At 34.4% G+C, this 13,218-nt stretch overlaps 1 protein-coding gene across 2 annotated transcripts in view; it reads right to left on the bottom strand.

The window, feature by feature from the left end:
* Positions 1 to 7,742: 7,742 nt before the first annotated feature.
* Positions 7,743 to 13,218, bottom strand: part of LOC106883201 (glycerol-3-phosphate phosphatase-like) — a 157,516-nt gene continuing 152,040 nt past the window's right edge. For both annotated transcript variants that reach the window (XM_052967765.1, XM_052967766.1), the window contains one exon: positions 7,743 to 8,263. In XM_052967765.1, coding sequence (XP_052823725.1) covers positions 8,086 to 8,263 — 178 coding nt within the window. In that variant the 3' untranslated portion in view covers positions 7,743 to 8,085. The remainder of the gene's footprint in view (positions 8,264 to 13,218) is intronic.

Below are 13,218 nucleotides of genomic sequence, written 5' to 3'. Positions count from 1 at the left end.
ACATGATGTTGTAGGTAGGACACTGTATAACAAGATCCATCAAAAGGATAACCTCAAAGACAAAGAAATAATAACCCACAACAGGGTGGAAGCCATAGCCACTCATACTAAAAAGGAGTACTGGTGAAATGTTCCAGTGAAAACCTCAATAAAATGTAAACACAATAGAGCTGATATAATGATTTGGGAGAGAGAAGAGAAACTGTGTAGTTGTGGAAATCAGCTTCCCAGTGGATGTTAATATAAAGCTAAAGATTAACAAAAAAGAGAATACTGCTGAACTATTGAGAAATCTGCAGTTATTCTATCCAGATTATATATATTCAGGTAATTATTGGAGACTAGGAAATGTAACACACTACCTAAATACCAATATTTAGAAACTAAGCTTCTCAAAACCAGAAAGGAGAAAGCTGATTTGAAGACTACAGATTCAAGCCATCACTGGAACTGTAAAAGTCTGTAAAACTTTCCAGAAGTTTATTATTTAAATATACATATGAGCATGCCTAGATATGTAACTATATATATGAAAATACATGCATAAAACAAAACATACAAATCTGCACATATACATACATACAAAAATACCCTGTTGATGTTGAGATTTTAATGAAGGAGCCTTGGATCAAGGTTTGAAACCAGCTCTTTATTGGCAAGAAATCTTGAAATAAAACTGAATAATCACACACACACACACACACTCACAAGGAAAAAGAATAGAATGCTTTGAAATTCATCATAGCTAAAAATGTTACCAGTTGGAATCACTTTAAAAACATGATTTAATTATACTAAAGTAAAACTGAAAGTAAATTGAAATTAAACTGAATTAAATTAATCTTTCATGATAAAAGTTCTGTAAGTGTACATGTTTTCCTATCGAAAAATCACATCCTTCTCATTGTTGCTGGGTGGTAGTAGAAGCAGTTGTTGCAGGAGCAGCTGTCCAGGAAAGAAGCAGCATATATGGACAACAGTAACAGTGGCAGGGTGTAACAGTTGTGAGCCTAACTACAAGTGGTAGTACTTATGGAAACCTTAGCAAAGACATTGTATCCCTTTCTCTGTCATAAGTATTTAAATGTAGTTCAAATTTGATTATGAAAGTTCCTTCTTTGACGATACATTGATGCATTGCTATGGAGTTATGTAATCACTAAATTGATATAAAGGAAAAATTATAAAGTTTGGATGTTTCTTAACTGCATATGTGTCCTATATATTTATGGAGTCCTATTTGTCTGTATTCCCAAAGTTTAATTTGCATTCTGAAGTCTGGCATATTCATAAGGAGTCTGCCATTTGTCTTGTATAATTTTCTTTACATTCTGAGCATGTAATTGCATAAATTAGGTTTTCATATACTTAGGTAATCTTATTTTCCATTGTGAAGAGTTGTCTTCATTTGTATTGGATCTTGGATCCTTCAGCAAAATTAAAACTTTATCCAAATGGTTTGCTGAATAATATCCAATGCAAACATTTGTAACATGAGACTCCTAGAACTGAAGGATACACTAATTTTTTTACTGTTGCTATTGTGTGAAGTTTGACCTGCATTGGTAATTTTTTCATTGATTTGGGTTGTCTGAAGGATTGGTTGTTTTGGAGAATTTGATTCAACCTGAGGTCCTTTTTCAGTATTGATATGTTTTGGAATATGACAATGTAAGTCTCAATGTTTTGGTAATTGTAGGCAGAAGTGTCTGGTAAGACCCTTGATTCTGACTTATTTCTTTGTTTTGTTTAACTTAGTTCCTGGATATTGAATTTCTTTATTTATTGTATTCCATTATCGATTAGAGGTACTGGCTAATTCCTGCCAAGGAGTGTATCCTTCAGTTCTAGGCGTCTTATGATACACATTTTTATCTATGATTGCACATTTCTGAGATGATTGATTCATTTGAGTATATTCAACACATATGTAGGTACAGTTTCATACAGTTCAATATTGATAGTTATTACCCTAGTACATTTCCAGTATTATCAAGTAAGGCACTAATTTTTGCAATGAAAAATTATCTTTTAACACATAGGGATATTGATATTCTTTTAAGTGCTAGATACTCATATTTTGTACCAACCAGCCCCAAATGACCCAGCCAGAAGAGAATCATCGATCAAGCTTAGAGAAACAACCCTTGAAAGCATGGACCACTTTCCTTATCTTGGGAGTCATTTCTCATCAAATCTTGACCTGAGCAATGAGATTTGGGATAGAGAAGAGAAACTGTGTAGTTGTGGAAATTAGCTGCCCAGTGGATGTTAATACAGAGCTATAGATCAGCAAAAAAGAGAATACCTATGCTGAACTATTGAGAAATCTACAGTTATTCTATCCATGAGATTCAGTATCATCTGAAGTGTGCTGGAACTGCCTTTGGCTGTCTCTACTACAGAATCTTTCAAGACTGTGACATTAGAACCGACACCAAAATGGTTGTGTACAAACAGTGATCATTCCAATACTCATGTACGTATCTGAAACCTGGACAACATCATCATCTGAAAACTTTAGAAAGAAAAGTTTCATCAAAGATATCGTTGAAGTATCCTGAACATTAGATGGGACAACAGAGGGAAAAACATCAGCCTCTTGAAAACAGCCAAAACAACAAGCACCAAGGCTCACATCATGAAGAGTCAACTGTGATGGAGTGGGCATGTTGTTCAAATGTCTAATGACAGTTTACCAAAACAGATCTATTCTCAGCTGAAAGTAGTAAAAAGGAAGAAAAAAGGACAAAAGAAGAGATACAGGGATCTGTTGAAGGCCAGCATGAAAAAAATGTAACATCAATTTCAACAACTGGGAAGAAAATGCAAATGACCAATACCTCTGGAGATCCATCATCTGTGAAGAAACAACTTCATTAAAGACAAACAAATGTGAAAAACTGGAAGAAAAGCAAAGAAGGAGGCATGAGATGCAACTCCAACCCTGACCAGATCACCCCCAAGGAACAACTTTCCCTACTTGCAGAAGATCCTTCAAAGCCTGAATTGGACTCATCAATCACCTTCAAATGCACCAACAACCTAACATGAACTAGAATGAAGACTATCATCCTCTGAAGAAAGAGGGATAACCTTGATGAGAAGATGCTCAAGTTATAGTTTGATGTAAAATTATAGACCAGGGAAGACAGAACTAATAATTGCAATATTACAATGGGATTCAGCAACTCTATGCAAATCATGAATATATTTATTGCACTGTTTATATGATAACTTCTCTGATCTCTTGGGTGGTGTTCCAGGATGATGCATTGTTTATAATTCCTAAATCTGGTAAAGTGTGTATTAAACGGATAAAGAAGATATAACAAAATTTTTTAACAACTATGGACTAGGCATTACAGTAGAAAATAATCTTAAGAGCTAACTTCCTTGATGTCACCTTAGACCTTATCTCTGAGTTATTCTACCCATACTGCAATATTATGTAAACTGCTACTCCAATGACAATGATCATCATCACCATTGTTTAACGCCTGTCTTCCATGCTGACATGGATTGAACAGTTTGACAAGAGCTGGCCAGGCAGGAGACTACACCAGACTTTTGTGTCTGTTTTAGCACCGTTTTTATGGCTGGATGCCCTTCCTAACACCAACCACCAGCAGAGTGAACTGAGTGCTTTTTATGCGACACAAGCATAGGCAAGGTCAGTTTTGGCATGGTTTTTAGAGCTGGATAGCCTTCCAAATGCCAACCACTTTACAGTGTGGGCTGGATGCTTTATATGTGGCACCAGCACTAGCAGGGTCACCAAGTAACTTGCAACACAAAGATCCTTTGAGAGGAGAGGGAGGTAATCTTGTGTCAGATGATGAAAGATTAAAGTGTGACACAAACAAGTGTCTTGCTGTGGATGAGGTACCTGGTTACCCAGCCAGAGGGAGAGAGAGAGAGAGAATGAGGATAAACACAGGTGTGCTACTGTAAAGGAGATCTGTGGTTATCTAACCTGAGGGAAGAGCAAGAGAAAGAGAGTGGGAGGCAGTAAGAGTGCAAAAGGGAGGTGGTGGTGAAGTGCTGGGGCATACTCACAAGGAACAGGGATCAGAATACTTTTGGCATGGTAGAGTAAAGGAAGAGAGAGATACATAGTGGCAAGTGCTGGGGCATATCCTGAAGGTACAGAGGTCCATCCTAGAAATATGATTTCATAGTAAAAGTGTCTCCACTAGAATTTCTAATCTATCAACTAATGAAATTATCTTTAGGTAACATTCTCAGTACTATAATGAGGCATTCAATAGGGATTATTATTAATTGATTTGAAGGTGGCAAGTGGGCAGAACCGTTAGCATGCTGAGCAAAATGTTTAGTGGCATTTTGTCCATCTTTATGTTCTGAGTTCAAATTTTGCTGGGGTCAACTTTGCTTTTCATTCTTTTGGGGTTGATAAAATAAGATCATAAAATACAGGTGTTCTTTGTTCTGAGTGTAAAATCCTGTGGGCTGGATGCTTTTTACATGGCACCAGCACTAGCAGGGTCACCAGGTAACTGGCAACACAAAGATCCTTTGAGAGGAGAGTGAAGTGATCTTGTGTCAGATGATGAAAGATTAGAGTGTGACATAAACAAGTGTCTTGCTGTGGAGGAGCAGTCTTATTTATGAAATTGTTTTCCTCCGTTTCCAGAATTATTTTGTCAAGTTCCTTTCTGTAATTGAGTATTGGATCGATAGGTAATTCTTCATATGAAGTTTTGTCACTTAAAACTTCTTCACAAGCTGAAAATATACTTACTCTTGTCCATAATTACAGTAGCACCTCCCTTATCAGCCATTTTAGTAACAACAGAATGTGTAATGCTGAGAATTTGTGAAGTTATTCCAGGACTTCTTTCTACTTGTTTTAAAGCTTTCCCTAATGCCTGTCTGACAAGATTGAAGAAATTCCAGAGTTCTTGTGAATGACCATCCCAAACTTTATCTGGATAACAACTGAAAATCATTTCAGTCCAACAATGGCAAATTTGATGATCATCGTTTTCAATAAACATAGGGTTTTTTGATTCCTCATTATCATGTTTTTCAAAAACACATTCCTTCAGTTTGTGATAGTGGACAAACTGAAATAACCCTTGAGCTAGTTTATTTTTGTCGAAAGTCTTAGTGCTTGGGTAGAAACTCAGTCCAAGCTCTTAGATAGAGAAATGGTCCAGTGAAAGTTTTAGCTTAGATAAATCTATCTCTAGTGTGATGGATTTTCTTAGGCAAGTGTTTTTCAGTCTTCTGACTATCTTTTGGATTTTGTTCGAATTCTTCACTTAAAACATGAAACCAATTGTGTGATAAAAATTGTTTTGAATGTTCATGTGAAAAGTCACAACTCCGACCATCCATATAATATAATTTGGTTAAATGCGAAATCCCAATTTTTGAGGATAAAATGGATTTATATTGATACATGTTACTACAACCAGGTTTTTGCCAGTTTATAGAAATATATGTTGATTTTGCTCCAGCTTCCAGAGTCTTGGGATTTAACTGTTTGTAGAAGTGGCTGAGAGCAGCAATTCCTTCAGGTCATAGAGATTTCAGTTGTAAGTTTAAAGTTTTGTTTGGCCCTGAGATTTTGAGCTTTTAAATATCCCCTTCTTGTTTTGTAAATGATGGAAATCTGAGGGATGGAAATCTGAGGGATGGAAATCTGAGGGATGGAAATCTGAGGGATGGAAATCTGAGGGATGGAAATCTGAGGGATGGAAATCTGAGGGATGGAAATCTGAGGGATGGAAATCTGAGGGATGGAAATCTGAGGGATGGAAATCTGAGGGATGGAAATCATGGTCTGGGTAGAAGGTGTGTAATTTTCATTTTGTGTAGTGTTTTCTTTGTATGGATTTTGATGGCTGATTTTTTTCAAGAAATGATTGATAATGGTTTGCTTGTTGTTGCAAAATGAGTATGTTATTTGAGGTTCTTATTTTGAGATCAAATGTTATGCAGTTATTGTTGATGAAGATGATACTAATTACTCTAATGATTAGCCATTTGTTTTATGGTTTATGGTAAATACAAATGTAATTTGTTTATGATCTTTGCTATTTCTTTGTTCATTCATGCTGAGTTTTATTTCTGCTGAGCATGATGCCCAGCTACAAGTGTAGGCATGACTGAGAGGTCAACAAGTTTCTTCTCAACCACATGGTTTCAGGTTTAGTCCTATAGAGCATGATCTTAGGCAAACATCTACAATAGAGAAGGGCCAACCAAAGCTTTGAGAATGGATTTGACGGCTAGAAACTATTAAAAGATTGGTGTGTGTGAATGTGTTTACATTTGTGATCACTTGTACTAAAGTGTGGATGGCAGTGTTGTCAGTTCTTGTCAACAAGTTATCTTGGTCACTTCATACTTTCAGAGTTTTATGCGGAATAAGAGATCTCATACTAGAAAACCAGGTGAGGGTTAGCATTAGGAAGGGCTTCCAACTATAAATTCAATGCCTTAAACAATGTTTGGCAAATCTATGCAAGCATGAAAAAATGGATATAAAAGAAATGAATGATGATGGTATATTGTGTTAGAGTTTGTACTACGTTTTTATGAGGTTGGCTATTTCTGATTCATAAATTGGGTTGTATTCTTAAGCTGCCTTGATATACAGTTCTTTTGAATGGCTCTGTAATTATTTTGTTCAAAGTATGTACTGCAGTATCTTTGTTGGTGTCTGTGGTATTATTGAATTCTGAAAACTTTCACTCTGTTACTTGTTGAAACCCATTCCACTTTTCTGATATACAACTGTATTGTGATAACTTGTAGGTAGCTAGGAGTAAGTTAAGAAATTAGAAATAGATGATGTCTGGGGAAGAATTGTTATTGCTGGTTTTAAGAGGTATATATATGTTGATGTAGGTTATTCATCGTTTAAAGTGATTTTTTAGTGCAATGTTGTTTTATTATCTGTACTATTTGAAAACCAGGTATACATCCAATTATGTTTTCTGGGAGAATGTTGAAGTATTGCAAATGTAGTTTGTGTGTATAACCTTGTGGGACACATAGTGAACTAAGTGGTTATATGTACATGTTTATTCTATTAGTGTGCTTCCTGTTACTGGTTATATTTTGAATACCCACATTTCAAGTGTAGTGTTACTTTCTATTAATTTATGAATGTCACTTGTGGAGTCTATCTTCTGGGTTCATGATGTGCTCTACCATTGGATAAGGTCTGTTTAACCTTTTCTGTTTTTAGTTAAAACTTTCTATGGTTCCTGAATTATTGCTATATGAATGTTGCGCATGTTATTTTAGAGTGCGATGGATTTTTTTTAATGTAATTTATGCAGAATATGTAACATCAGGAAGGGAGATAATAATACCTCATTTTTGTTGTCTTCCTTATTGTTGTTGCTTCTATATCACATATTTATGAGAGCTTGTTTAAATCCAGATAATCTATATTGAACAGACTTATGATAAAAGACATTCTGGCCATAATCATCCTGACTTTTTATGAGTATCTAGACTTATATTGTACAATGTGCCCTTTCTGTATTTTAGATGATAGGACATGATTTGAGAGAGATTTGACAACTATTTCTTGCAGATTTAAGTTACTTCATAGATATTTTGTAATTAATCAATGTTGTTTGATTATTTCAAGGTTTTAGAGATTGTTTCATGCAAAGATATTATTTTCTTGGTATTCTGATGTAGAAGACCTTTTTATTGATTCATCCATTCATACTTAAATAATAAGGAAACTAGTCTGAACAGAATTTGTGGATCTTTTAATTCCAATTTCTTGAAATTTAAATAACAAATCATATATCAAAGCAGACTTCATGAAGAGATTGTATACAACATACTAACAATTTAATAATTATTTTAGAGAAGTTCTAAGTTCAAAGAACAAGGCAGAACATATTAAATGAAGAATTAGTTCTGCAGAGTTAGCTATATTTTATGAAGCTGGATATGTTTCTAGTTTAATTTAAAATATACCAACTTCATTTTCCACGAAGGTTTATAATAAACAGAACTACAATCATTAGCTTTGTCTTATTAACATATTTTAATTATTTGCACTGCTGATGTGTTTCAGATAGCAAACTAATTGGGTAACAATTGAGAAAACTCAGCTAGTGAAGGTAAGTAATAATCTGGGTAAGGGTTTTCATCAGAAGGATTCTTTTCAGCTTCCTGAATGTCCTCTAAATTTGAGATGCCACTCAATACTAAAAGTGACTTTAATTTATGGTTTTTAGCAAAAGCAATATCAGTATTTAATCTGCAAAACAGAGAAGAGATTAAATGAGAGAAAATAAAGAGAAATGAATGACTTGATGATTAAGCGAGTGCAAGTGTTCTTTCACATCAAAGTTATGTTGTAAAAACCAAAAATATTGTTATGTATCACAAAATTAGACATGTAATCCAAATTCACTATGGAACTCCCCTCATACTTAAGTAAGATATCCATGGTGATGAGTGTCTGCATGTGGTGAATTTTCATGTGAATAGACATTAGTCATCACTATGCAGACTATTATAAGAGCTAGAGTATGAACCTCATGGCAAAGCTCTCACAGAAGTTAAACTTGGTACTGGAAGCTAATGAAACAACTCAATTTTACTGTTTGCATTAGTGAAGTGTTTCTACTTTGTAGCATTTTACAGTCAGGCAGAGCCATTTAAGAGTAGTGTACCTTAAAGAAACAGAGCAGTGCCGTGGACAGGATATGAACAACTTATCCCTTAACTGGTTGTTTCATAACCAATTGACTTAACCATCCATGATTTCACTCTAATCTGATGTAATATGTATGAATGCTACATTCTTGAGAACTTGGAATTATCATGCTGAAATAAGAAAAACACCTCACAGATCAAGAATGATTTCCAGTTTATTTTATCTTCCCTTATTTCAGTATATTTTTCTAATTCCTCTTCTATAGAGGTAAATACTGGTTCTAGTTCAGGTACACAACAGTCATTGATAGATAAATATCTCTATATTTTTACTTAAAGTTTATCCTATTCCACTTCACCTTGTTTCTAAAACAAAATCACAAGCCTTTCTCAGTAGTAATCTGATTAGAAAGCTGTTAGAACAGCATTTCGTTAGGATATTATCTTTTTCACTATTCTATCCTTATAAAATTTTTGTTTGTCATTCCTTATAGTAAGTGCATAACAATCAGTTCATTACACTACCACTATAATATTTATATAGTATCTCAGTAAAATTAAAATGTTAATCTAGGATTTGAATTTGCTAAAGATGATACTGAATTTATAAATAAACACAAATAGACAAACATGCAAGCACACACACATTGACTGACATAGACGATTTTCATTCAAGGAATGCAATAAAAAAATATACACATTAATCAGGCAATTTTTATATTCAACTTAGTGTGGATGTCTTGTTAGAATGCTGAATACTGCAGTATTAGCCTTAAGATGTCCTCTCATACAGACAAATGGTATATAAAACTACAGACATATATCATAGATGAGAATCATCTGTTAAGGTCACTGGAACTACTACATCATGTGATTTCAGTGTGCTGCACTTCTTCAGTGATAGGCATCCAGTGATCGCATACCAGCCAAATTTCACTATCACGCTATATAGGATATCAGTGTCTTTTCAGCTGTTGATGTTGCAAATAATCAGCAGGCTTATTAAAAAATATATATATAAGTGATGGAAGTAGTATTAGCAATCAAAGGCAATCTTTATATCTAACTTAATGTGGATGCCCTATTACAATGCCAAATACTGTGGTATTCACTTTGAGAAGTCCTCTCATATAGATGCATGGTGCATAAAAGCACAGTCATATATCATATCAGATAAGAAATACCAGGTATAGGTGCTGGAACTGTCAGATCACATAATTTCAGTGTACTTCACTTCTTCAGTAGCGTCCAGTAACACACCAGCTAAATCCCGCTGCCATAATATAATTGAATATCAGTGTTTTTTCAGTCACTGCTGTTGCAATGAAGAAGTGCAGTAACACTGAAATCATGTGATCTGGCTGTTTTGGCACCCATTCCAGAAGAATCTCATCTGCTACAATATATGCCTGTACTTTTATGCACTATATGTCTGAGAGGACTTCTGAAGGTGAATACCACAGTATTTAGTGTTCTGATAAGACATCCATCTTAGGTTGAAAATAAAGATTGCCTTTGGTTTTCATACAACGTCTGCCACTAATGATTATTTTTAAAAAGCCTGTTGGCTTACTGCGACATCAGTGACTGAAAAGACACTAATATCCCATATGTTGTGATAGTGAGGTTTCACTGATAATACTGCTTCCATCACTAATAATGATTTTTTATGAATACACCATACTGTATATATATGATGTATAGGCAGAGTGTTGTAATATACAAGATGTTTAAAATAATTTATAATGAATATGATGTAATAAAAAGTGTTTATATTTTGTGTGTGTGTGTGTGTGTGCATATATATATATATATATATATATATATATATATATATATATAGATAGATAGATAGATAGATAGATAGATAGATCAGTTACTCTTTTACTTGTTTCAGTCTTTTGACTGTGACCATGCTGGAGCACCACCTTTAGTCGAGCAAATCGACCCCAGGACTTATTCTTTGGAAGCCTAGTACTTATTCTATCGGTCTCTTTTGCCGAACCGCTAAGTTACGGGGACATAAACACACCAGTATCGGTTGTCAAGCGATGTTGGGGGGACAAACACAGACATACAAACACATACACACATACATATATATATACATATATACGACAGGCTTCTTTCAGTTTCCGTCTACCAAATCCACTCACAAGGCATTGGTCAGCCCGAGGCTATAGTAGAAGACACTTGCCCAAGATGCCACGCAGTGGGACAGAACCCGGGACCATGTGGTTGGTAAGCAAGCTACTTACCACGTCAAAGCATAGTCTGGTTTTCAAGTTTTTTATCATGGTATTTTAACAAAATTTGTGCTTTCATACATAGTGTACTCATCAGTTTTCAAATTTGTTTATCTGAGAGTTGAGTTCTTGACAACTTTAGCACCTCTCAAAATGCTCCAACCAGCTGAATTTTCAGAATACCATTTTGATCAATCCACATGCTCTTAAATATTCTGTAAAATGTTTAAATTTATTAATCCACATCATTAACTGGTTGTTATATTATTGCTGTTATTTCCATTTTAATAAACCGTTTTTCTTTTATCTTTCTTCCAACCTCACTTGTCTCATGTAGTTTTTAGAAAGGAAAAATTAGAAACATTTCCTGACCACATGTCTCTATATGTTCACTCAATGGAATTTGGCAAACATTGGTGTTCTAATAATTCATTCCCTGTCTCGCCTATATATAATTCCTTGCAATTCAGGCATTTAATACAGTATATCAAATTTCTGCTTTTGCAGTTCAATTTTGCATTTGTGAAAATCTGTCCATTTTTTGTTCTAATGCATTTACCCATATGCATGCATTGACATGTTCCACAACTGGTATCATTACACTTTGATATTGTGAATGTTTTACCCTGTTTGTTCATGTTGAATTTTGCCTTTGCAATAGTTTCTTTAGGTTATGTGGTTGCCTTTTCTTTAAGATAAGTGTTTGATTAGTTATGTTTTTTAATTTTTCACTTTGTTTTATCATTGGCAAATTTGTTTGATAATGTGAAAAGGTGATGTGGATTGTGTGTTACTAGAAATGGTATTGTGTTCCTTTGAAGAGAACTATGACATGACCTTTAAAAGACATATAGAGGACACATGGAAAAGATACCTCGATGATTGTTTCTTAATTTGGACCAAATCCCTAGAAAATCTGGAAGAATTCAGCACCCTCCTCAATTATCTACACTCTAGTCTTAAATTCACAAGAGAAATGAGCAACACACAATTACCATTTCTTGACATAATGGTAATTAAAACAACACCACAATCACAACTGATAGTTATTACAAAAGCACAGATACACACCAGTACCTAAATTTCAAATTATGCCACCAAACACACACAAAACACAACATCCAGTACTGTCTGGCCAGGAAAATTTGTACTATAATTGATGATCCAAATACCAGAAACACACGACTTACAGAACTTAAAGGATTTCTGCTCAAGCAAAATTACCCTCTCTTGCTTATAGAAAATAGCATACAACAAGCAAAAGAGATACCTATAGAACAATTTAGAGCAACACGAAAAAAACACAATACCATTTTTAGTAACACACAATCCACATTACCAAAACATTTTTAACATCATCAAAACAAATTTTGCCAACCATAAAGATTGAGCCTGGTGTAGCCTTTTCGTTCAGTCAAACTGTCCAACCCATGCCAGCATGGAAAGCGGACATTAAATGACGACGATGATGATGATGATAAAACAAAGTGAAAAATTAAAAAAACATAATAACTAATCAAACACTTATCTTAAAGAAAAGGCAACCACATAACCTAAAGAAACTATTGCAAAGGCAAAATTCAACATGAACAAACAGGGTAAAACATTCACAGTATCCAAGTGTAATGATACCAGATGTGTGACTGTCGTAGTAAAATGTCATTGATATATATGGGTAGATACATTAGAACAAAAAATGGACAGATTTTCACAAATGCAAAGAACTGCAAAAGCAGAAATTTGATCTACTGTATTAAATGCCTGAATTGCAAGGAATTGTATATAGATGAGACAGGGAATGCATTATTGGAACACTCCTGAGTCCACAGACAACAAATCTGGAACACCAATGTTCTCCAAATTCCATTGAGCGAACATATAGTCATGTGGTCAGAAAATGTTTCTAATTTTTCCTTTCCACAAACTACATGAAACAAGTGAGGTTGGAAGAAAGATAAAAGAGAAACAGTTTATTAAAATGCTCAAACCTGTTCTGAATGGAAATCACAGTAATAATATAACAACCAGTTAATGATGTAGATTAATAAATATAAACAACTTACGGAATATTGGTGTTATATGGACTGTTGGATATGTTATTCGTCTGACGTTCCGTGTGTCAGCGTGGTTCGTCTGAGTTCATTGTTTCATTGTTGTTGTCTTGTGTGACTGTCGTAGTAAAATGTCATTGATATATATGGCGGACATGATTCTTGTTTATTCATAACGAACATTGGGTGAGTGCGTTCTTTGTATGTAATTGAATAATAAATGTAATAATTAAATTGTACAACTCGTTGTGTTATCC

This window comes from Octopus bimaculoides, chromosome 5 (genome assembly GCF_001194135.2).
Source record: "Octopus bimaculoides isolate UCB-OBI-ISO-001 chromosome 5, ASM119413v2, whole genome shotgun sequence".
NCBI classification, from domain to species: Eukaryota; Metazoa; Mollusca; class Cephalopoda; order Octopoda; family Octopodidae; genus Octopus; species Octopus bimaculoides.
Note: the sequence above shows the minus strand (reverse complement) of the source record. Positions and strands in the feature narration are given on the sequence as shown.